General features: G+C 54.0%; 8 protein-coding genes across 8 annotated transcripts; 4 read left to right on the top strand and 4 right to left on the bottom strand.

Moving 5' to 3' along the window:
• Positions 1–727: 727 nt before the first annotated feature.
• On the bottom strand, positions 728–2,445 carry P152DRAFT_508028 (HET-domain-containing protein; the record flags this gene model as incomplete). The annotated part of the gene is made up of 2 exons (XM_033682565.1): positions 728–837; positions 1,808–2,445. The coding sequence occupies 2 exons, from the start codon at positions 2,443–2,445 to the stop codon at positions 771–773; spliced, it is 705 nt and encodes a 234-aa protein (XP_033533058.1). The 3' UTR covers positions 728–770.
• A 376-nt stretch (positions 2,446–2,821) lies between these two features.
• Positions 2,822–5,019, top strand: P152DRAFT_437783 (uncharacterized protein). Its single transcript, XM_033677589.1, has 2 exons — positions 2,822–3,927; positions 3,975–5,019. The coding sequence occupies exons 1-2, from the start codon at positions 3,259–3,261 to the stop codon at positions 4,575–4,577; spliced, it is 1,272 nt and encodes a 423-aa protein (XP_033533057.1). The 5' UTR covers positions 2,822–3,258; the 3' UTR covers positions 4,578–5,019.
• A 1,321-nt stretch (positions 5,020–6,340) lies between these two features.
• Positions 6,341–8,002, top strand: P152DRAFT_474595 (uncharacterized protein; the record flags this gene model as incomplete). The annotated part of the gene is made up of 3 exons (XM_033681336.1): positions 6,341–6,506; positions 6,563–6,852; positions 6,899–8,002. The coding sequence occupies 3 exons, from the start codon at positions 6,341–6,343 to the stop codon at positions 8,000–8,002; spliced, it is 1,560 nt and encodes a 519-aa protein (XP_033533056.1).
• Positions 8,003–8,188: 186 nt separating this feature from the next.
• Positions 8,189–10,390, bottom strand: P152DRAFT_399088 (uncharacterized protein; the record flags this gene model as incomplete). The annotated part of the gene is made up of 2 exons (XM_033676502.1): positions 8,189–9,303; positions 9,349–10,390. The coding sequence occupies 2 exons, from the start codon at positions 10,388–10,390 to the stop codon at positions 8,189–8,191; spliced, it is 2,157 nt and encodes a 718-aa protein (XP_033533055.1).
• Positions 10,391–11,366: 976 nt separating this feature from the next.
• Positions 11,367–13,942, top strand: P152DRAFT_467085 (uncharacterized protein; the record flags this gene model as incomplete). The annotated part of the gene is made up of 7 exons (XM_033680742.1): positions 11,367–11,454; positions 11,506–11,634; positions 11,665–12,025; positions 12,185–12,504; positions 12,639–13,034; positions 13,076–13,798; positions 13,896–13,942. The coding sequence occupies 7 exons, from the start codon at positions 11,367–11,369 to the stop codon at positions 13,940–13,942; spliced, it is 2,064 nt and encodes a 687-aa protein (XP_033533054.1).
• A 731-nt stretch (positions 13,943–14,673) lies between these two features.
• On the bottom strand, positions 14,674–15,628 carry P152DRAFT_459366 (uncharacterized protein). Its single transcript, XM_033679661.1, has 2 exons — positions 15,168–15,628; positions 14,674–15,112 (listed from the first exon to the last, which is right to left on the bottom strand). The coding sequence occupies exon 1, from the start codon at positions 15,534–15,536 to the stop codon at positions 15,168–15,170; it is 369 nt and encodes a 122-aa protein (XP_033533053.1). The 5' UTR covers positions 15,537–15,628; the 3' UTR covers positions 14,674–15,112.
• A 2,518-nt stretch (positions 15,629–18,146) lies between these two features.
• On the top strand, positions 18,147–19,755 carry P152DRAFT_377544 (uncharacterized protein; the record flags this gene model as incomplete). The annotated part of the gene is made up of 2 exons (XM_033675648.1): positions 18,147–18,324; positions 18,392–19,755. Coding segments are annotated over 2 exons (1,542 nt in total), but the record flags the coding sequence as incomplete, so codon positions are not given.
• Positions 19,756–20,943: 1,188 nt separating this feature from the next.
• Positions 20,944–22,458, bottom strand: P152DRAFT_399315 (guanine nucleotide binding protein, alpha subunit; the record flags this gene model as incomplete). The annotated part of the gene is made up of 5 exons (XM_033676510.1): positions 20,944–21,282; positions 21,351–21,480; positions 21,600–21,728; positions 21,837–22,182; positions 22,344–22,458. The coding sequence occupies 5 exons, from the start codon at positions 22,456–22,458 to the stop codon at positions 20,944–20,946; spliced, it is 1,059 nt and encodes a 352-aa protein (XP_033533051.1).
• Between the last annotated feature and the right edge of the window lie 173 nt (positions 22,459–22,631).

Genomic DNA, 22,631 nt, shown 5'->3' with positions numbered 1-22,631 from the left:
GTCTACGCACTCGTCAACTCCCTACGAGTTTTGTTAAACGGCTGGCCAATCAAGATAGAGTGCCTTGTTTTGGGATCCTGAGTACTTGGGTCCTAGATTTGGGAACCAAATTACCCCCAAAACGGTGTCACAAACCGCCCAAAACGGAGGTCAAGCTGCCGTCAGATTGTTTAAAAGAGTATATGAAAATCAAGGCCTTCCACTACTCTACAACTTCCTTATTAATGATCACTCACCGTAATTGATAATTAGGAATACGTCGCCATGCTACGGAACATCGTTCAATCCCTTCCTCTATGGATACACCATGTCACGATGTAGCCTTGCAAAAATTCCGCTCATCATCCTTAAGATATTTCTCTTTCCCTACAAAGTCCATGAGTCGAGAATTACGAATAACTATACAACGCCACATTTCCCATATCCAAAAACTTCGAGTCAGTATCGGCCACTAGTAGCGGGGTCGGCAGTCTACCGGTAATTGTGGCTACTCGAGCATTCGACCACCCGAATGCGATAACGGTAACGCACCCGATCGACCGGACTTAGCTGACCAGACTATCTCCTCCTATCCACCGTGCGGTGGACTCGCCGTCGCGTCGAACTGGTGAGAATGCGTACTACGTAGGATTTCGGGCGATTAAAGCGGGGCGGAGGCTAAGGGTGCGGAGAATGGTCACGAGAAACGAAATATTTATATCGGGAAGCGCATCCCCAGGATCAGATTGGAGTTCGAGATCATACCAAAGCAATTATTATACCAGCTCCCATTAAGAAGCTCGGGGCCTTTCATTCGTCATTCTTGACAGCTTACCTTCTATAAAGCCATATTCTACCCTTCCAAACGCGCCAAGATGGTTACCGGAGCTTGTGGATGTAGGAACGTCACCTACACAATCGACGGAGATGAATCCGCCATGAAATCCGTATGTACCCCTCCATCCAAGCGTGTCCCCAAACTCCTCTCCTCTTCCCACCTTCCTTTCCCATCACCACTAACCCCACCAGGCCGCATGCCACTGCCTCCCCTGCCGCCGCCTCTCTGGCAGCACCCACAGCATCGTCCTCGGCGTCCCGCAGGCCCAGTTCAAATTAGCCGGCACCCCGAAGCAATGGCAGCGCAAAGGCGACTCGGGGGGCACCGTCACGGTGAACTTCTGCGCGGAGTGCGGGCACCATCTGTTCTCCGAGGCGGAGAAGATTCCGGGGGTTGTCCTCGTGAAGGTGGGGACGATCGACGATGCGAAGTGGTTAGATGCGAGGGCACCGATCATGGAGGTGTATGCGAAGGATAAGGTGCAATGGGTGCCACAGTTGAGCGAGGTAGTGAAGGAGATCGTGTGAGAGTCGACAGCCTGCTATTGGGATAAGCCGGGCACTTTCTTGAGATAGGTTAGTTAGTACTGCAGCCAAGAACATCGTTGACTTGACCTTACCGAAGCCTCGGAGCCGTCGTGCAACTGTGATCAGCTTAGATTCTGGGGTCCCGTTTTCAGTGTTCCATCCTTACCGCTAGGATTTTACTGCAGCGGGGGGCTTGTTGAGAATTCGAAGATAGTTGTACGGTAACCATCCCCTCCGACCTTCGATCGTTCTGCAAGTCCACCAATCCACCGGATTCCCCGACTGATCCAGCTTGGAAATAATCGCTACCAGGTCCCCTTGCTTGGCCGATAAATAGATGTTCTTGACGGATAGAGCTGGCACGTAGTCGTACATCACCCGCGCGACTTCAGATAGCCAGGGATCTATTTTCTCTTGATCTGGGGTTGTCAGTGGTACGTCATCTAGGTCACAGCCGCTAGACTTTCCTTGCATCTCGTGGATCCCCTTATGTAGCCGATGCAGGGCTTTCTGCCGCCCTTCACCGTAAATCAGAGGCATGTGGATGTCAAAAAGACCGAGAAGAGAGTACGCTGCGTCTTCTTCGCGCAGGACCTCGCGGTGTTTTGCCCACAGTATTCGCTCATCAACGGTGTATATCGACAGTGGGTATCCCTGAAGAACTCGAATAGGGATTCCGGTAATCTCATGAATCTGGCTCTGCAACGACTCTTTATCGCCCAGTCGCGTCCCCTCGACCGAATAGAATTCTACCGATCGCGGGGCAAGAAGCTCTTGAAGCGTCCAGCCTCGTTTGAACCATCTACTCTTGCGAAAGGCCGGCTCCCATGACAACTGGTCGGTTACCTCACCTCTGAGTGCATTCACATCGGAGAGGTATACATAACACTTCGCCGCATCCCGGTACCAACGAAACATCGAGTTAATAGCTTCCGAGAGTTCCGCGCTGCTTGATTTATCGATGCAGCAGGTATCGACCCAGGAATACTCTAATCCATGGCCAATCGCTCGCGCTTCGCAGAATTTAATCTTTCGATAGCCGTCTTTTCTCGTGCCGGTTCCTTTCCGTAGCTCTTTGAACGTCACCTCCTCTGGGCTCATGTGTGTGAGAGGATAGCGTAACATGGAATGTCATTGCCGAAGTATTCGATAACTTTGAACTCAATATCAACAGCCGCGGACTGCGTCACAAGGCGCATGGTTGGATGTGGTACAAGGAAGGAAACCGACGAGATGGCAACGAAGGAGACACAAAACGTCAGCCGCAACTCAATGAATCGTATACTGCCTAGCAATGAATGTGGTTTATTGAAGAAGCAATGCTGCCAGTAAGTACTTATGTAGTGGCAGTGCTGTATGTCTCCATGCGATGCACGTGGCTCTGCAGCATTGGCGGCGATGAAGAGATATATCGCATCCACGGATTCCAACCCGCCATTTCATCCCGTTGAAATACAACTCCATTGGTAGAAGAATTAATACCAGGAGATGCCAGAATCCAGATATGAAGAAGGCATGGTAACTAAGAGATCTCCTTTCACAACTACGGACTGTTTACTCCGTCGATCATGTCCCCCTGTCGGCAATTGCCCGCCCCTTGTCCCCCCCTTGTCCCGTCACCAGCCTCCACCAAAAGCCGTTCCTCCTCGGCATCAACAGAACTGGACCCTCATACATCCCTAGGTCGTCCCAGCCACCGATGAAAAGTTATCAATAAGCCAGTTCATACCCTCCCACTTCTCGCTATTTCCTACCGGAGTCTTACAATCGTGATCTCAACCCGTCATTCGAATTGCGCCATGTACATATCCCCCGCCACGATCAGCGCGCATACATAATCCAACGCTTCGCGTCACCCACGCGACGATTCTCATTAACGAACCCGCCACGAACCAGCCTGGTCGCTCCCCAACCATGTCCCAGCGCGCCCGCTCCCGCGAACGCCACTCCCTCCTCGGCCACTGGGTCCCCCTCTTCCTCATCGGCTCCATCGCCACCGCCGGCATCGCGACCTGGATCTGGCGCGAGCGCAGTGCCGCCGACGACTCCGACAGCGACGACGACCCAGACACCAGCAGCCTCAGCTACGGCGAAGGGCAGGGGTCCGCGCGGCCGGGGAAGGGGAAGCGACGCGCGGACCCGCCGCCGCCGGGATACGATGTTACGATGGACGAGCGGGGACCGCAGATGGGGGTGATTGGGTCGGGAGAGGGGTTTGGGTCTGGGGTGCCTGGGGAGGAGACGTTGATGGCGAGGATGGCGGGGGCAATGAAGAGGACGCCAAGTCCGCAGCAGATGATCGATGCGGCGGGGAAGCGGGTGCAGGCCGGGATGGCGGCGGCGGGGGCGATGGTGGGTGGGGCGTTGGGGGCGATACGCGAGGAGGGGAAGGATAGCGATTATGTGGATCATGAGAGGTGGGAGGAGGAGGTGGGGAGGAGGGGAGATGGTGCTGGAACGGAAGGTTCGATGAAAGAGGCGGATCCGAGAAAGCGGAATATCAAAAGGCGGACGGTTGCGATTGTCGTGAGTGCCGAAGCGGGTTCTTTGGAAGAGGAAGAAGGAAGCTATTCTGAGCAAGCGGTATGTATTCCTTCTCAAACCCCTAACAACTACTAATACCTCTCCAGTCCCTCCTCTCCCACCTCAACTCCGTTGACCATGATTCCGTCAACCTCCTCATCCTCATCTACGCTCCCCACCTCTCCTCCCCACCCACCCAACCCGCCTCCCTCGCGTCCTCCTACTCCGCCATCTCCACCCCCGCCATCACTCCCGCCTCCGAACTCCAACCACTCACCCCCGCCCTCTCCGCCACCGACCTCTCCGCCAGTGCTTCCCGCTACAACATCCTCCGCGCCCACGCCGACCGCCTCGTCGACGCCCCAACCTGCGTCATGCCCTTCGCCTCTCCGGCCGGCCACCTTCACATGCTGCGCCACCTCGCCCCTGACGTCGTGTATCTGACCGAGGGCCTCGCCGGCGCGGACGGGGATACCGTCGAGAAGTTGGGGAAGTGGGTCGGACAGATCGTGGTTGTGTTGGGCGGAGATGGGGAGTGGGCGGGCCTGGCGGATACGGATACGGAGGATGAAGGGAGGAAGAGGAGGGAGGAGAGCGGGGTAAAATGGTGGGAGGATCAGAGTCGGGTAGGGCTTGGAAGGGGATTGGAGGTGGTGGAAGGGATGAGGTTGGCGGAGGACTTTGAGCGGAGGGTCGTGGGGCGGGAATAGATCCGATGGTCGTCCTTGCTGAGTATTATGGGCGATATGGCACAGCTGCGGGATCCCATCTCATTGATTCTTCTATCAGGCTTGGATTCGCTTCACGTCATCTTCGCTCTTTGATTTTCAGCTCCGCGCCGGCGCACGGCTCGGTAGATCCCCCATCGTCACGACGCATGGCTGGTTGATGAAGATGGATATGAGGACATGACGAAGTCCATGCGGAGGGGTTTGCCAATGTCTCTTGTCCCTTCAGGTTATAATCTACTCACCCGTCTCCTTGGTCGGGGCAGATGAAGATCGTCAGATGAACTATTTTGGTTCGTCGGGCGTCGTCGTATTCCGTATAGTATCCGTACCTATTGAATGAATCCCTTGTTTCTATGATGCGGCGACGTTTGAGAGGGGTATGCCATTGGATGACGGCCCCGATGTGTGTCGTCAAAGAAATAAGCTTGTTTCTCTCCGTTTCGAATTAGATTGACGAATATACGTTCACCCGGTTCAATCTCCCACTGACCACCATGCCTTTCGATTCTTCGTCGTCTAACTACCGGAACGCCCCTCATGGCATATCCAATCGACTTTCTTGCCGCCAGATATCTTAGGGCTTGCATGCTTCGACGAGAGATCCAGCGCCGCCATTTGTTAGGCGGCGTGGCCGATGAGATGGATGATCCCTCTCATGCACTCCGACCCACGAGTTCCTATAGGCGGGGTTGGTCAGGATGGATTTCGATCTTAGGGCCTTGGATTAGGGCGAGTCGCGCACTAAATAGTATCACATGCGAAACAGCGTGTTGTTTATCCGGCGAGCCATGAAACGTTTCAACTATTTACTCTCTACCAAAAATGCTTTCTTGCATGTTCTGCAAAACCGGTTCGTTGTCGATTTCCACTGACCTGCTCTCTGGTTAAGGTCGGTTAAGGTTCCGATGCCTGCGCGAACGGACAGAACTGAACTGATCTGACGGTTCTGACCCAATGTTTTGTAGGGAGATCGCTCCTTAGTGCGCATCATCAAGTAGATCCTCCGCATTCCAAGGTGTGTTTAAGCAATTAATCTCAGAGCTTGGCAGATGTATATATCAGAGGTACCCCAGTACTTGATGCATCTTCTCCAGACCAGCGTGATTACACGTGAGAGTTTTCATGGGGTGAAGTTTCCGCTACATTAAGCGACGAAACCTAGTCCGGCCAATTCTAGGCAATCTGGTAATTAATCTACATTGGTTTCCAGAGAAGTTGCTTCCTACATCCATCACCACATATAGCGAAATGTGGCCAGCGGCATATTGCAGCATGCTGGCTCGTCGATGGGAGATGCCACCGCGTTAATATCTGCGAACTTGGTCCACCAACCGCAGCGCTGCCGAGCAATGATTGCTTGCTGGGTCGTCGTTTCGCAGAGATCATCGGCCGGGCGACCGAGAGAAGTAGTAGTGAATGCAGCAAGCTCTTCCGATATCCATGCCTCTGCAAATTAGGGTTGTGGCTCATGATCTCCATCCAGACAGCCTGACGATTCAGCAAATGCAATCCGCCGTGGCGCTGTGGAGGAATTCGCCGATCGTCCTCTTGGCATTGTATTCCGTTAATTGAACCAACTAGAATTATAGCGACGTGTGGTTGGTATAAAGCACACGAACCTCACTTTGCATGGTGGCCCATTCGCTTCTTCTTCCCACACTCCAGTCGTTCGCTCCTTCGTGACCTCAAGTCTTCTTTTCTTTCATTCCGCCGTCGTAGAGCGATAGCATCCGTTCGCAACGATGAAGAACCTCGCTCTTTTGCTCGCGGCCGCCGGCTCGGCCAGCGCGGCGGCGCTGCCGTCCTACATGGGCCATCCCGTCGACCCACAGTATCTTCCGCGAGCGGTGCAGGAAGATCTGGAGAAGCGCCAGGGGTTGGGGGGGATGATTTCGGGGATGCTCAATCGTGCGTAGCGTTCGAACATCGTCGCGGGGAGGTGAAACTGACAGGATGGAATATAGCGGCTGGGTTTGGGAAAGTTCCGGCACCGGCTGGGGCCGCGGCAGCGAAGCAGGTTCTCGAGCCGCGGATCGAGGGCGCGCAGACGGTGAAGATCCGATATGGACCCTATAAGATTCCGGGTTCCAACGTTACGCACGCCTTGTCGGGGCACAGTGGCACGCTGTTCAATTATCCGGATAAGGAGGCGCCGAAGCCGTGCGATGAGTGTGTCATTGTCGGCATGAACGCCGGGCTGGAGTTCCCGGATGGGGCCAACGCGAACATCGACAAGGGGCTTTGGCTGCACCACGTAAGACGCCCTTTGGATCTTGTCAGAAACGTGCTAACCTCGACAGTACGTCCACTTCGCTGTCGGTCCTGGCCGCAACGATGCCACTTGCGCGGGAGCGAGCCTGTCCCTTCCCCACATGATCATCGGCTCCTCCGCCACCGCCTCGGAGAGAATGTGGTCGTCCGGCAACGAGCGTACCCCCTCCTTCTTCCAGGACGTCCCCATGAAGATCGGCTACCACCTCCGCGCGTCGGACGAATTCCGCCTCATCGTCGACCTGATGAACGAAAACGTCGAGGAAGCCCTCGCGTACCTCACACTCACGTACGATTACATCGACGGCAGCCCGGCCGGCTACGATGACCTCCGCCCCGTGTGGTTCGACGCGAACAACTGCGGGACGTCCGAGGTCATGCCGACGTCGGAGACGGGGAAGTTCACCGTCACCGCAAAGCCGTGGACCGCAAATTTCGACGGCGATGTGGTCGGGTATGCCGGTCATCTGCACGACGGCGGGGTCTCCTCGTCGCTGTCGGTCGATGGGAAGGAGAACTGCGTGAGCAGCGCGAAGTACGGCGAGACGCCGGAGTACATCGGTGGGGGCCATGGGCACGGGGGGGGCACGGACATGGGACACGACATGGAAGGCGGGACGGCGGTCGAGCATATCAGCTCGATGTCGCTGTGCAAATATCCGTTGCCGGTGCCGCAGTTGAAGAAGGGCCAGAAGTGGGAGCTAAAAGGGAACTACGACTACGATGTGTACAAAGGGGTGCTCGACCACGGCGGAAAGCAGTCATCCATCATGTCTATTGCGATCATGTTTGTCCGCATCCCGAAGGGTCAAGCAACTGCTGGTCAGTACCAGAATTCGGCCGCTCCCGCCAGCACCAGCATCGGAGGGCTTATGGGAGGCCTTGGTGGTGGTGGTGGCCTGGGAGGGCTCTTGGGTGGAAGCGGTACGTCGGGATCGTCGGGATCGTCGGGATCTTCGGGATCGTCGGGATCAGGGGAATCGGCTAACAGTGGCGGGAGTAGCTTGAGCGGTTTGGCTAGTCTTTTTGGAGGAAGTAGCTCTAGCTCCAGTGGCCAAGGAGGTGGTAGCAGCAGTGGTGGCTCCGGGCTGTTCAGTGGACTTGGGAGCCTGTTCTCCGGGCTGTTCAATTAAGATGTCCTCTTCATGTATATATCTTATTGATTGAAAATTGTCCATATCACCCATGGTGTTGATTGGAAGACCGGTGCTGCCGAGAGATTACACGAACAGCGTCAATTGACGATTCACTGCCGCGCCAGCAGCATATTCGATTCGTTCGAAACGCCAGTGATGGCACTGTGCGCATGATGGGCATCCTTAACCCTGCTGAAAAGGAGTACTTAGGTCAATCTCGTCGAGGCCTGCCATGAACGGATCCCAAGGTAGCGCCTCGCCATTCAGCCCGAACAGGTCATCGCCAAACGGCCACTGATCAACCACCGCGTCGATCATCTGACTTGCAGGCTGTTCGTCACTCTGTCTCGATCGTTGACTTGACGGCGGCGGGTTCGGATCGAGAATAGCGTCCAGAATTCGACCGAGCGTGTCTCTTGCATCTGTACAAGCCCGTCGGTTACCCAGGTCCGCTTGTGCGGCCGATTCGAGCGCGGCGAGGAATACACTGAGGTTTCGGATGATGGACGCTCGGTGAGTGAGGCTGGGCGACTCCGTGGCGCTGAGACCTAGTTGTTGTGCTCGTAGGAGATCGGCGGCCAGGACCGCCGCGGCGGGAAGGCCGTAGAAGAGGAGAAACCAATCGCTTTGGCACCAGAAAACTCGTTTCGACACCATTAGGACGGTGGTGAGCATTTCACGGGAGACGTGCAGGTGTCGTTCTCCACCGGAACGGCATTTTGTGGCGCGGATCCGCTCCAGAAGGAAATGGCTGTAAAGATAATCCGTGTAGAAGGTGTGAGTCTTCGCCCAGCGCCTCGCATCATCCGTCTTGTCATCGAACTTCAACCAGCGCGGCAACGATTCCCATAAAGCCTCGAGCTCATTCGTGAGATGTTGGGCCTTGTTGTCCAGGTCCGTTTTATCGTTGCCCAGTGACAGTTCCAAGATCTTCTCCCGGATGACGCTCATCTTGAATCGCGTCCGTAATGAAGTGTTTGGATGAAACTTGCCGTCCGGATTATATCCTTCAGGATCAAGCTTGGAGACTTCGTCGTTAATTATTTCGGGCCCTCCAAGGATGGTATCGTCACTAACATCGAGTGGAGCCTGGATATCAGAGAATCGCATGGGGATTCGGGGAGGTCGTCCCACAAACGTAGCGATTGTCTTATCAATGTAGTATGATCCGGCAAATGTCTTGCGACGACAGTGCGTGAGGAACCCGGGGACATTTTCGGAGATCTTGCACTCTTGGTGGATACCCAAAGCGAAAATAGCAGTAGCGAGGTCTGCGGCTCTTCTTGTTGCGATGTAGCCTATGAAGTCAGTTCCAATTGATACACGGACAAGAAGCAACGTACTCGAATCTCCGTGGTACATTGTGGTCAATACCGTATTCTGCAACATGCCCCAAATAAATACGTCGTTGACCGTAGAAATCCCGTAGCTCGCACAGATCTCGATACACGCATCGCTAGCTATGATCAACTCGCGAATCCTCATCCGTATCGCTCTAGCTTCCGACTCCCGTCCGCCAAATACCTTTTCCTCTCCGCAGAGAATCCCCACTCCTGCCAGCGCAAACATCCACGCCAGCGTCTCGAAACGAAAATTGTCCCCGGTGAACTGGAGATGAAACTGGCTACCGGTCATCTCCGGGCTCACCTTCAGGGGCCTGGAGGTATTGACTAGCATTCTGGAACAGATTTGCATCCGCTCGCGCTCGATTTGTAGGAAGTCGTGGTTGGTCACAAGCTGTTCCAGGAACTCCGCAGTATGCACGACAATCGGAAGCGGAACGATGGCCAGGTTTGTTTGAGTTTGATAGGACGGAAACATAGGGAAGACGGGCAACAGTCGTGGTATTATAGCGAGCACGTCGGCACCTTTCTTGAGAAACTCGGCTTTATTATGGTCCATCACACCATCTGAAGACATGGTGTTCAGCCCAAAGTCTGAGGATGTGTGGTTGGTAGGAGACCGGTATTCTTTCGGAGCGCTTTCCAACAGTGCATTCGTATAGCTAGTGGCGCCCAAATACCCCGACTCGTTGTGGTTCGACTCCACGGCCTCAGGAGTATTTGGGACGACGATTTCATGATCCGCAGCAGCAGCCGCCAGTAAATGGTCGAACGCCGTGCTATCTCTCCGGAAATCTGGCTGATCGCCATGGGAAGGCAACGCGCTGGAAATTCCGAATATTCCGTACCGATCGGTTTGCGTAGTGGAGGTCGCGTTCAATCTCGGCTTCGTCAACGGAGCGGGATGATAGTAACATTGGCTGGCGCGTCCTCGAATCCGACATCGACCGCAAACCGGACTAGCATGGTCGCATTTGACCTTGGCTTTTCGGCATGGCTCACACGACTGTTGCTTGCCGTTCTTTCTTCTTTTTTCAGACATGGTTTTTGGACTCGATTTGAAGCAGAACGAACGTTCGGGCAGCAAACGGAGTAAAAGACACGGTCATTCCGAGCCTCGGGATAATGCATGAGCCCTGAATACAGCGGTGCGAACTGTGACCGACGCGCTAGGAGCACGGTCCAACTTACTCATACCTAGAAATCATATTACACTGAATTGGAAATACAATACGGAGGTCCATTTCAAAAGTTATTGCTCGCCAAGGAAGTGGCGTGATTATATAAGCAGTTTCGAGAGCCTATGCCACATTGCCACGGGCCCACGGCCCACGGGCACTGAACTGCCTATTAACTGGGCATTTAATTCAGGTCTTATAGAGCCTAATTCGAGGCAAGGGCGCCAGGCATTTGATTTACCGCGCGTAGTACCCGCCCGTTGGCTAGGCACCCTACTACCCGTGCTATCGGCTTTCGAACGGCTTATATAATCAAGACCCTTTCTTGGCGAGCAATAACTTTTGAAATGGACCTCCGTAAATTCTACCATAATTGATGCCAAAGCATCTCTGAATTGTAGATAGGACGTTGAGATAATTCTGAGTGTGGGGAAACCCTTCAGGAGTTCATTCAAATTCCTGTTCATACATTAAGGCACTAATCTAGCAGCCTTATCGCCTTGCAGACTTAGTCCTATGAAATTGTGGGACGATGTTGATTGATGCTTGTACCATACCTGTGCAGTGCACTCTTGCAAAATGATATCAAGTAAAAGTTGCGGCGGCAGGTCGACTGCCAGAATGGGCGGCTTGCCTACCGTGGACGCTCATTGGTCGATTCCAATTTTCTAAATATTTCCCGCCTACTCGGCTCGGTCCGATTCGCAGGCAGATATAATATCTCGGCATATGTAAGGTACAGAATGGTGAATTATTTTCGAACCAGGGGCGCGGATACCTATCTATCACGTCTCCGCTCCATGCTCTCTCGTATCCTGCACTCTTTGACACATCTCTACCATGTCAAGTATCTCAATTTTAGATATAATTAAGGCCAACCCAATCGGAAAAGCCTTGGACGCGTTCCGCAGCTCCCTTGAGTCTTTCGGTGCGAGGCGGGATGTCCCTCCATCTTTGGACACGCTGCACCAACTTGAAGACGGCGGTAACGCTCGCTCACCTTTTGTATCGCCCATTCTAACGAGCGCAGAACTGAAGAATCTGGGGTTTGATCTCGTGTCAGCCCTCCAGAGTCTTCCAGTATGCCGGCTGCTTCCTTCTAGGATTAGTCACGGAACGCTCTTCCATAACCTCTAAGGGTTAGGTGCCGGTATCAACTCCAGTGACTTTGACGTCGACCGCGTCCTTCCACTCCAGAGGGCGATCTTTAACAAAGAACCAGATGAGGATGTCTTGAACAAGGCGACCGACGCCGTCGCCGAGTCCACACCTCCCCGCCCGCTGCCGTACGTGAACCAGACCCCGTTGACACGCAACACGAGCAGCTTTGTCAACTCCTCCGAGCATCGGAAATATATGGACGGTGCCCTAAAGGAAGAGCTAGCGTCGGTATACATTGGGGTTCCCAGGTTCTACGAAATCTTCTTTAGGGAAGTGGACGGCCTTACATCGGCAGCCGAAGCTGTCTTCAAAAAATGCAAGGAAGGAGATGATCCACTGTACAGTCAAGAGGGCGGTTGGCGGGACTGACCGCAGGGCTCAAAGGAGAAGGACGTTCTAAGCTGGCTCGCAAAATTTACCGACCGTCTCGTGGATCTCTCAGCCATGCACAATCAGGCTAAAAAAAACTCTGCGTAGGCCACTTGCGCAACTGACAGGGGGTTGGAAGGGTCGACGGCGGACCGCAAGCTGGATTTTGGCTTCGTGGACGATCCGAAGGCTAGCGAAACATCCAAGTGCCACTGGTCGCAGGTTCTCGTGCCAGAGGAGCTCAAGAGCAACCACACCTTGGATACAGTGTCCCAAACGTTGCTTGACCTTGGTAGATGCGCAAGAGAGGTGCTGGCAGCGCAGGACAGCCGTCGCTTCGTTCTCGGATTTACGCTTTGCGGACCTGTAATGCGGCTATGGTCGTTTGACCGGGCAGGCGCAATCGCCTCACCGTCGTTTGGCATTAACATGGAGGGGCAGCAATTCGGTTCGGCCGTGTTGGGATACCTGTAGATGAACAGGGAGCAGCTTGGATTCGATCCAACCATCTCAACCTCAGATGGCATGCGATACATCGAGATTGAACGCAATGGCAAGATAGAACGCCTCATCATCGATGAGTTATACGGCGAGCGGCTTGTGTGGTGGGCCGTGCAACAACGTGCTGGAAAGCATATCGCGAGGGGGATGAATCACGGGAACCTCTCGTCATTAAAGATTCTTGGCAGTATCTGGAACGTGAAGAGGAAGGCTTGCTGCTGCAAGAAGCCACTGAAAAGAATGTAACGAACGTGGCAAGGTACTACCACCACGAGACCGTGTGCGTGGGCAGCGAGGTGGATGACGTTTATGGCGGTGTCCGCAAGGGCCTAGATACCAGCAAAGCGACGAACTACAAACCGAAAAGCTCGATAATGTTGCCCCCTCTCACTAAAGAAAGAGGTCGAAGTGCAGGCAGTGTCAGGAAAAGAAGTCGCTCAGCGGCTCTGACGCAGAGTTGCCGCCCAGCAAGCGAGCGTATTCGAGCTCGCCAACAAAGCCGGATCCGAGGAATGTAGTACCGAATCGCGTGCATCGCTGTGTCATCGTTCGCGATTACGGAAAACCTATCTATCGTGCAAGCTCTCGAGGGGCCTTGCTGGGTGCTCTAATGGGTTGCATCGAAGGTAAGGACATGATCGGAGTCTCTTGCGTATTACATGCTGACCAGAAAGGATACAAGAATCTGCACGAAACCGGCAATATATGGCACTGCGACATATCACAAGGCAACCTCATGATTAACGAGAATGAAGAGAACCCTTCGCGGTCAGCATTTCTGATCGACCTAGATCTTGCAGTCAGAGTGCAGCGAGAGGAGCCTTCCGGAGCACGAGGCAAGACCGGAACCAGAGCTTTTATGGCAATAGGGGCCCTACTTAACGACGAGAAACGCACCTTTATGCATGATATCGAGTCTTTCTTTTGGGTGCTCTTCTGGACATGCATTCACTACAGGAGACTAGATGAAAGAGGCAGGGTCGTCCCGAAGTTTGACAAGTGGAACTTCATGGGTACGGAACTATTGGCAAATCTGAAAAAGGGCATCGTGGTTGAAGAAATGGATTTTCTTAAGACTGTTGGGCAGTTCTTCACGCCGTACTATCAGCCACTGATTCCTTGCGTGAATCGAGTGCGGAGGGTTGTATTTCCAGGTGGTAGGAGGCGGAGGAAGCCCGATCCGACCCTCTATTCCGATATGAAGAAGACACTCCAGGAAGCACAGAAGGACTTAAGGGATCGTGAGCCCCCAGCTTGCCACAGCAGGAGTCGGAAGTTGGAAAGCGAGCAGGTAGCTTTCATTAGCCTTTGCTTTTCCGATTATTATTTTGTCCAAAGACTGTAGCGAGTTCTCAGCGTTCGTTCAGCGACCTAGCGTAACATGAATGGAAGTATTTTCAGCGCTTACGCTGGTTGCCTATTAAATAGGCCAACAATCGTTCAGTTTCGTCTCTGCTTCTCTGCTTCATACTGATCGGCGATGGGTGAAGACCGACGATCTTAGGTTAATATATAAGGTGGCTATATAGTATTATACGGGCATCTGAAAGCAGACTCTGTACCTCCACGTTGGTGAGGCCCGGGAACCTGACGGTCATATTGTATGCAGAGACAATATACACCGTCCGAGCCAAAGCAGAGCTGTCTTTGGGGGGATACGCTTACTGTGTAGGCGTTCTCCTGTTTGGTGAGAAGCAGGCGAAACCCTATCCTCCTTCCGCCCCCCAACGCAAACCAACTCGAGTTGGTGAACCGCATACGAACAACCACAAAGCGTCAAGATACCAAACTCTCAAAACTATCATCTTCACAATGAGTGGAAACCGATACCAACACGCCCTCTATCCGCAAGCGCAACGCAGTGGCGGAACAGCCTCTCATCACGGTTGGAAGGAGCAACGGAATTGGCGGCGGAACGTGATTCAGTCACACTACTATTCCGTACTACTATTCAACACTTCCCTAGCGGCCTCGGCTCAGGTGCTGCGGTTCCGCCGCGTCCACCCCCTGTGCCAGGCCCCTTCGCTGTGGCTGGTCGAGCCGCCACTGCGGGGCACGTTAGCACCAAATCGACAGGGAACCCGCCAAGCCCGGGCACCCGGTAGTCCAATTCCCCCTCCAATTAATTTTCACGATTGATTCTCTAACCCGAAAGCGGCTATCTCCCGTGATGAAGCAATCTAACATCATGAAAAGTTCAGTCGCAGGACGTTGATATTGGGACGATGGATCGACGACACGACTTAATACGAAAACCTGCGATGGCGGTCACGAATCGCGATCACGGTTTCGCGAGCATGCGGGCGTCCGGACAGAAGACGGACGTGTCCTGAGATCCCAGCGCCCGCAGCTGCAGATGGATGGGTGGGGGTGGCTCGTCGAGCAATTGAGGTTGAAACTTGAAAGCTATCTTCGACTCATAGCTCGAGTTGTGAATTGACATCTTCGTCTATGATCATCTGCTCGCCTTGCACGCTCTCTAAGAGATCTAATCCCACGTGAGGTATCTCCGATACCAGCTCACAACATCCTGCAGTGCCTAGGGACAGAGCATTCTAACAAAAGCTTAGTAAACTACCACCATGAGAGACATGAAGAACGGATGCATACCTATTCTTCTTCCGGGTCGTCATATTCTTCTTCCGGGTCGTCAATTTCATTGAGCCATGCATAGACCTTATCGACGCCGCCTCGAGCAGCCAAAAGGTGCAGGAGCGCACCGATATTGGTGTCTGAGAAATACGTTTTGAGGGGGAATTCGTTCGTCTTCACTTGGTTCCATTGCACCCACATCTTGGTGATATGGCGTTCTTGTCCGTTCGGACGGTACTCATCGTCGATATGAGGGCCTAGGTGGGCGTACACATGGGTGGCGAGTGCGTTGAAGGACTCGGTTTTTTCATCAATAAGTATCACCTCATGGGATTGGGAGTTGCCGGCAAAGGCCACAAGAACAGGGAAAAGACCCTGAGAAGACATGATGACGTTGTAGATCGTGAGGGGAAAGGAGATAATGTAGATGAGAGGAAGGCGAATTGGAGAAATAGTAGTATTTGGGCGAGTGTTTCCTATTTTATACTTCTGTTTTTGCTTGCTGGCCACCATTTGTCTCTTCCCTTCCCCTCTTCTGATTCCGTTCCTAGCGGCCTGCCGCATCAGGGCCCAGTCGGAAGAATACGAGGCATGGCTTGATTCTAACTATACTGAATTGAGCCTCACTTACACCGTACGAGCGCTCGTATTCGAGGCCGCCGTCAAATCAATCAGAACCGGGTGGGAGCGTTGCCTGCTGGTTATTTGTTCATCATCCGGATACTCACGATGCCACTGTCTCTTCGGTCTCCGGTCAGTGCAGCTCGGCGTTTTAGCCTGGCACCTTCAGAAGTCTTGTGAAAGCATGGTTCACCGCTCTGCTCCCAAATCTCCCCCCGGGCCTGAACCGGACAAGCTCGAAGCGACGAACACCTTGGAAGAGAATCAAATGCGGAATAGTTTAATGAAACCTCCACTCCTGCTTTATAAAATGGCCGAGATTTGCACCACTAAGCGTGCTTCGGATGTGTTGTGGTCTAAGTTGGATAATGTAATCCACAAGCGGGTGGTCAATACAAGCGAGCGTTTAAACTTAACCACGAAACACCCGTTAGCCAGGACATCGGGCTCAAACATGTCTTCCAGGTCGTCCAGTTACTACATATGAGGTTTCTATCGGAATTTCATATAATTAGGGCGCTGTAGAGATATCTGTAATTGAAGTGGTTTGGTTTGGCTGGGGCTGACCGCTCGCTCGTATTGACCACTCGCTTGTGGGGTACGTTGTGAGGCATGTCACATGGGTTTAGATCTCTTGGAGAGGGTGAGCAGGTTCCGGGTAGAAGCTTACAAGCTGGCAGAGGTGGGGATAGAGGAAGGTATCAATTCACAACCAGAGCTATGTAGCCGAAAGTAACTCATTTGAGTTGAACGTGAAGTTAAACGGGCGAAGACTTCGACGATGATAAACACGATGTACCCCCCGCATTCCCCATTTCTCATAAGTCCATGATCGACGATCGTTCATGATCGCCCATGATCATCCTGTTATTCAGATGATTATTCCAATTTCCAGTCAGAAGTGATCCTTGCGATCAGGACCAATCTCCCTTGGTCTGGTCAAAGTCTGGTCGATTTTGGTCAGTCTGGTCTGGTCGTTCCTGATCGTAGGTGCCTGGTAAGGCATGCATGATATGCATTTCTTTTCCAGTGCTTCCACAACTCGCATACATTCACATGGTTCGGGGCAGGTGGGCGGGTTAGTCGTTTCACCGGGACATTCTTGGTTTCTTTTCGGTTTGAGTCTCTTTTTTCGGGATATTTTTAATTCAGAGCTTTATCACATAATATCATATCATGCCCCTTCCATACCCCAGGCAAGAACTGGCCCAAGGCCTTCAAGAAACGCCATCCGGAACTCAGCTCAAGAAAAGTCAAGGCGGCGGATTGGAATCGTCACGATAACAACGTATACGATAAGAGCATACAATGGTTTGAAGTAATCGGAAAGGAATTACAAGATCCGGTCATTCTGCCAGAGAATGTGTACAATATGGACGAGACGGGAGTCATGTTGTGCATGCTCGGTTCCGTCAAAGTCCTTGTAAGTAAGAAGGACTCGCGAAACTACAGAGGCGCGGGTGATAAGCGGACGATGGTAACAGCGACCGAATGTATATCTGCAGACGGTAGGTCTCTCCTCCCGATGATTATCTGGCCAGCCGCAACCCATCGAAGCAACTGGACCACATAACCCACACCCAGATGGCATTATGTGTGCTCCGAATCTAGATATGCCGACAGTCTTGCCTATTATCGTATAACTAACATCTGGAGAGAATTAGAGGCAAAGCAAGCTAGATAGCCCGAATTGCAGGTCACATATAACCCCTTCAAAGACAGATATCTCCACAACGCCAAAGAAAATCGATCATTTGTAATATCCAGTCTATTCTACAATATCTTGCCAGCTGTGAGGACACAGGCGGAGCCGCATCGAGCCACGGAGGTGGGTCTCAAACTGGAGGTGGGCAAAGCCTTGTTGCCTGGACAAGGATCCATATCCGCAGAGTTAGAGGGTGCTCTGATTGGATGCAGATTTACCACAGAACACGGTGTCACAAACCGCCCAAAACGGAGGTGAATCTGCCGTCGCATTGTTTAAAGGAGTAAATTGCACTCAAGAAGAGCAGTAATGAATTATTTTGTCCGTCCAGAGCAGAACACCACAGAATGTAACCACGTTCAGGTGATCGTAATGTGGTATACGTGTGATACGCTGTTGATTTTCAGCCTAGGAGGTCATGTGATGCCTCAAAGTTGATGCCTGACTCAGCTCCACCAAAAACGAAACAAAACACCACAAACTGGATATCTTACAGCTTTCTCGCCTTGTCGCCTTACGATTACTTAACTCCGCACTAACCCCGAAGTGGTCGCCTTATTGCCGCCTTATTGCCTTAATCGAGTCATAATTCCAATTCCATCATGTCGACTCTACGAACCGAAAAACAACGGATAGAGAGGATCCTCCAAACCATCCCAGGATACACCACCATGCCGCATGCCAATCTCCCGGCTCCGGCCTTCAAGGCCTTCATTCTCTGCGGCCCCGGAAGTGGCTTCGAGACCTTCTGCGCCAACCCGAAAGACGGCCCGAAAGCGCTGCTCCCCATCGCGAACCGCCCGATGGTGTGGTATCCGTTGGATTTCTGCTACCGAATGGGCATCACGGGTAAGTGAAGGCTGCATGCTGGCGCTGCAATTGAACTATTGAGTACAGCGTTACTAACATCACCTAGAAATCTCCCTCATCATCTCCCCCGATTCCCACGAAGCGCTAGACGATGCCCTTAACCAAAACCCCTACCTCACCTCCCTCCCCTCCCCAAAGCCCGATATCATCGCCCCCCCAGGCCTCGCCCAATCCTCCACTGCACAGATCATCGGCACCGCCGAACTCTTCCGCTTCCCCGAAGTGCAGGCCGCTATCGACTCCGACTTCCTCGTTCTCCCCTGCGACCTCCTCACCGAGCTCGACCCCCTCGCCGCCTATGAGACGTGGATGACCTTCCAAGCCGAGGTGGCAGGCATGGGCGCCGGTGCTGGACGCCAGGGAGGTCTGGGGTTCTGGTACAGCGTGCTTGACGCCGAGAGGAAGAAGCCGAAGGGCGCGGAGACGGACTTCGTCATGACGGCCGCGATAGCGCGGCCGGCCGTCGTGTTTCCGCATGCGGCGTCGCTGGCGCACAATACGGAGCAGCTGCTGAACGCAAAGTCGAACGCGACGCTGGACGACGAGGTGGCGAATCACGGGGCGCTGCGGATCCGCAACAAGGCGATCGAGGAGTTTGGGCGGACGCGCATCGAGCGGGTGTATCGTGACTCGCATGTGTATTTCTTCCCCCGCTGGGCGAAGGAGCTGATGGCGCGGAATGCGACGTTCGAGTCGATGTCGGAAGACGTGATCGGCGCGTGGGCAAAGGCGAGCTGGCAAGACGGGTTGGCGGAGAAGTTGGGGATGCAGGAGTATTTCGACGCCGCCACGCCCAACGGCAGCACGGCGGACAACGGGACCGCAGACGTCGACATCGCGTCCATGATCAGCACCATGTCCGTCCACCCTCCCACTCTCTCCACCGCCTTCGCCTCCCGCGTCCCCTCCTCCCCCTCCTCCTCCCGCTCCCTCCTTCCCCCCTTCCTCACCTACCTCCACCCCCCTTCACCCCCCGCCCCCCTCCTCCGCCGCATCGACACCGTCCCCACCCTCCTCCTCACTACCCTCCACCTCGCAGCCCTCCCCCCCTCCTCCTCTCCACTCACCCACACCGCCAAAATCACCCACCCCCACCTCGTCGACCCCCATGCCCGCATCGATCTCCCCACCACCCTCCTCGACGCCAACGTCACCGTCGGCGCGCACGCCACAGTCAAAGAATGCGCGGTGGGCGCGAACTGCAGTATCGGGCCAGGCGCACGCCTGCTCCGGTGCGTGTTGATGGATGGGGTGGATGTTGGGGCGAATGTGACGCTGAGCGGGTGCGTGGTGGGGCGGCGAGCGAAGTTGGAGGGGAAGGAGCGGAGGGCGAAGGGGGAGCAGGGGACGGTGTTGAGGGATTGTGTGGTACGGCAGGTGTTTTTGGTGGAGTGGGGGACGGAGGAGAAGGGAGGGGTGGTGGGAGGGGAAGGGTTCGATTTGGAGGAGGGGAGCGTGGAAGAGTAGTGTCTGGGTGAGAAAGAATGGGCGAAGGACTTCTCGGATGGATGGAAGAATGCTCGGCAGATGGGAAATGCGCGATGAATGCGCGACGGCGAGCGCTAGACAGACCTGGATATCTTCAGTGGCCGACACCGGATATCGTTCGGTACTCCACACCTTCAGGGCTTGGGGATGTGATGTGACGGAATGGACACACGAACTTTTGTATACTACTTCCCCGACCAAAAATAGTTCGAGTCCTGCAAATGAATCAATGCCATCAAATCAAATCAACCAGCGTCCCACCGTCACTCATCCACGTATCTGTGAAATAACGATCTGGAACTATCCTATGCTATCCTATCCATCTTCTAGTGTTTTTCCTCCTTCCTCCTTCCCCCTCCCCACCAAATAACCCATCCGTCTACCCGCGATCCATCCAACCCAAACCAAGGGGTACCACTCGTCCAGAATGGCATCGCTATGCCTAGCAGCATCGTCCCAGCCATCCAGTGTTAGAACCCAGCCAACCGACATTGGAACCAAGCCATCCATCCGAACGCCGGTGCTAGCCAGAAATCCCCAACCAAGGAGTCATTCGTCCAGAAGCGCCATGCATCCTCAACTCCGCAAGCTACCCGGAACCATCGCCGATTCCAGGCTCATCAAATGGTATTGTGCGGACAAGCGGCTCCAGCGTCGCTCAACACCGCTCATCCGCTACTCCGGCGCACCGTCCGGCCGCCAGCCAGCGCGATCCACGTGTTCTCCCACTCCATGCCGCGCTCGATCTTCCCACACGGCGCCCACGTCCTCGCATGTCGAACTGCGTCCGCTGCTCGAGTGCGCTAGCGGTCTCGGCCCCAGAACGTCCGAGGCATGGAATCCGAAGAAAAGATGCCCAACGCCGTGCGGAAGAAGGTCGTAGGGTATGTGAGGGCTAGTCGGTCGGTGCGAGTTCGGATTCCCGTCCCATCCCGTCCAACCCGCTGATTTCGCGCGATCCGATCATACTGATCGCAAAAGCACTGCTGCGGCATCGGGCATCGAGACCCCCATCCTTGTCTCGATTCGTTTTCGGTTTCAGTTCGGTCGAGTTTTCGTTTCAGTTCGGTCGAGGCAAAACCATCGACCATATCCAACTCACATCCCCCATCACAAAATCCCTGAATCCTTCAACGCATTCTGCAAAATCGTCTCCTTCACCGCTGCGAATACCAACCTTATATTACTCGTATCCGTCGCCTGCGTCAGATGCGGATATAGATTCAAATGCGCCCGATTCACCTGGTTGAAGCGCCACAAAAGATATTTTGCGGCACGGTTGACGTCGGTGCCGCCAGAGTAGTCGGCGAAGTAGTTACCGAGCGGGTTCTTGGCGAGCTTCTGTTTGAAGAGGTCGACTTTGTTGAGGAAGAGGATGATGGAGGTACGCATGAACCAACGGGAGTTGACGACGGAGTCGAAGAGAACGAGGGATTCCATCATGCGGTTCTGTGGGAGTTAGTGGGATTTTCGGAGAGGGGTGTTGCGAATGGAGTTTTGGGAGAGGGGGGAAGTACCTGGCTGCTTTCCTCTAATAGCACCTGATCGTACTCGCTCAACGCCACGCAGAAGATGATGGACGTGACGTTCTCGAAGCAATGGATCCATTTTTTGCGCTCGCTGCGTTGTCCGCCGACGTCGAACATGCTGTTTGAAGAGTTGCCAGTCAGCTTGGATGTTTCACAGTTTTCAAATCATATTCATAGAAAGATTCATGCCCATGGAAGGATAGGTGATCAGAGATGGGTGTGCAAGGCGCAACGTACTGGATACTCAACTGGCCCATGCTAAACCGCGTCTCGTAGATTCCCGTCGTCTTCGTTCGCGCGCGCAGGACGTCGGATTCGGTGGGGATGTATTCCGGCGAGCAGATGCGATGGACCTCCTCGAAGAAGCTACACAAAGTCAGTCATCGTCGTTCGCTCTATTGGATCCCAACAAAGCTGCTCGAGCAGACCAAGTAGGAGAAAAAAGGAGAGGGAAGGGAGAAGAGCAAAACGTACTACGGCGCACTATCCATCAAATAAAACTCGCTCGAATGATCCATTACCTCCCCCATCCGCCCATCCCCCCACAAACTCTCCACCGCTCTCCCCACCTTCTTATCCAGCGGCCGATCCGGATCCGGATCCACCGCATACTCCATCAAATAGTCCGCGAACTCCACGTTATCTGGGTTGGCCGGGCGGATGTTGAACTGCCGCATGCCGCCGATGAGCGCTTTGGCGCAGTCGACGACGTTCTTGTAGATCGTGAGCCGGTACATGACCAGTTCGTCCGGGCGGTAGCCGCCTTGGTGGATGATTTTCATTTGTTTGACGATGGTGGATTTGCCGGATTCGCCGGAGCCTATGGGGGGTTAGTGGATGGAGTGACGGGATGGGGAGGTGGGTGGATGGAGAGACAGAGCCGGTAGATCGAGGCAGAGCCGGTAGATCGCTGCAGCTACGCGACGAAGCAAACGCAACGACCTCAACCCCACCATTCAAAAGCAGATAAACCCAACATACCTAACAACAAAATCTTACACTCCCTCTTCAACCGCCGCGCATCATCCTCCAACGTCCGATCAATTAACTTGCTCCGCTTCGTCTGCTCGCGATCCTCCTCATTGATTGATGACATGCACACGCCCATCCTGGCTGCTCGCTACCGCGCTCGCCGCCCGGTCGATCCGTCGCGGGGCAACGCCGTGGTGGTGACGCGGAATGGAGCCGCGAGCCGCGATTCCGCGCTCGGTGTGGTGGGTGGGTGGTAGATAGGCGGGATAGGCGCCAGGTGGGTACGCGGAGTGAGGT

Source organism: Eremomyces bilateralis, assembly GCF_010015585.1.
Source record: "Eremomyces bilateralis CBS 781.70 unplaced genomic scaffold P152scaffold_13, whole genome shotgun sequence".
Taxonomy (NCBI): Eukaryota; Fungi; Ascomycota; class Dothideomycetes; order Eremomycetales; family Eremomycetaceae; genus Eremomyces; species Eremomyces bilateralis.
Note: the sequence above shows the minus strand (reverse complement) of the source record. Positions and strands in the feature narration are given on the sequence as shown.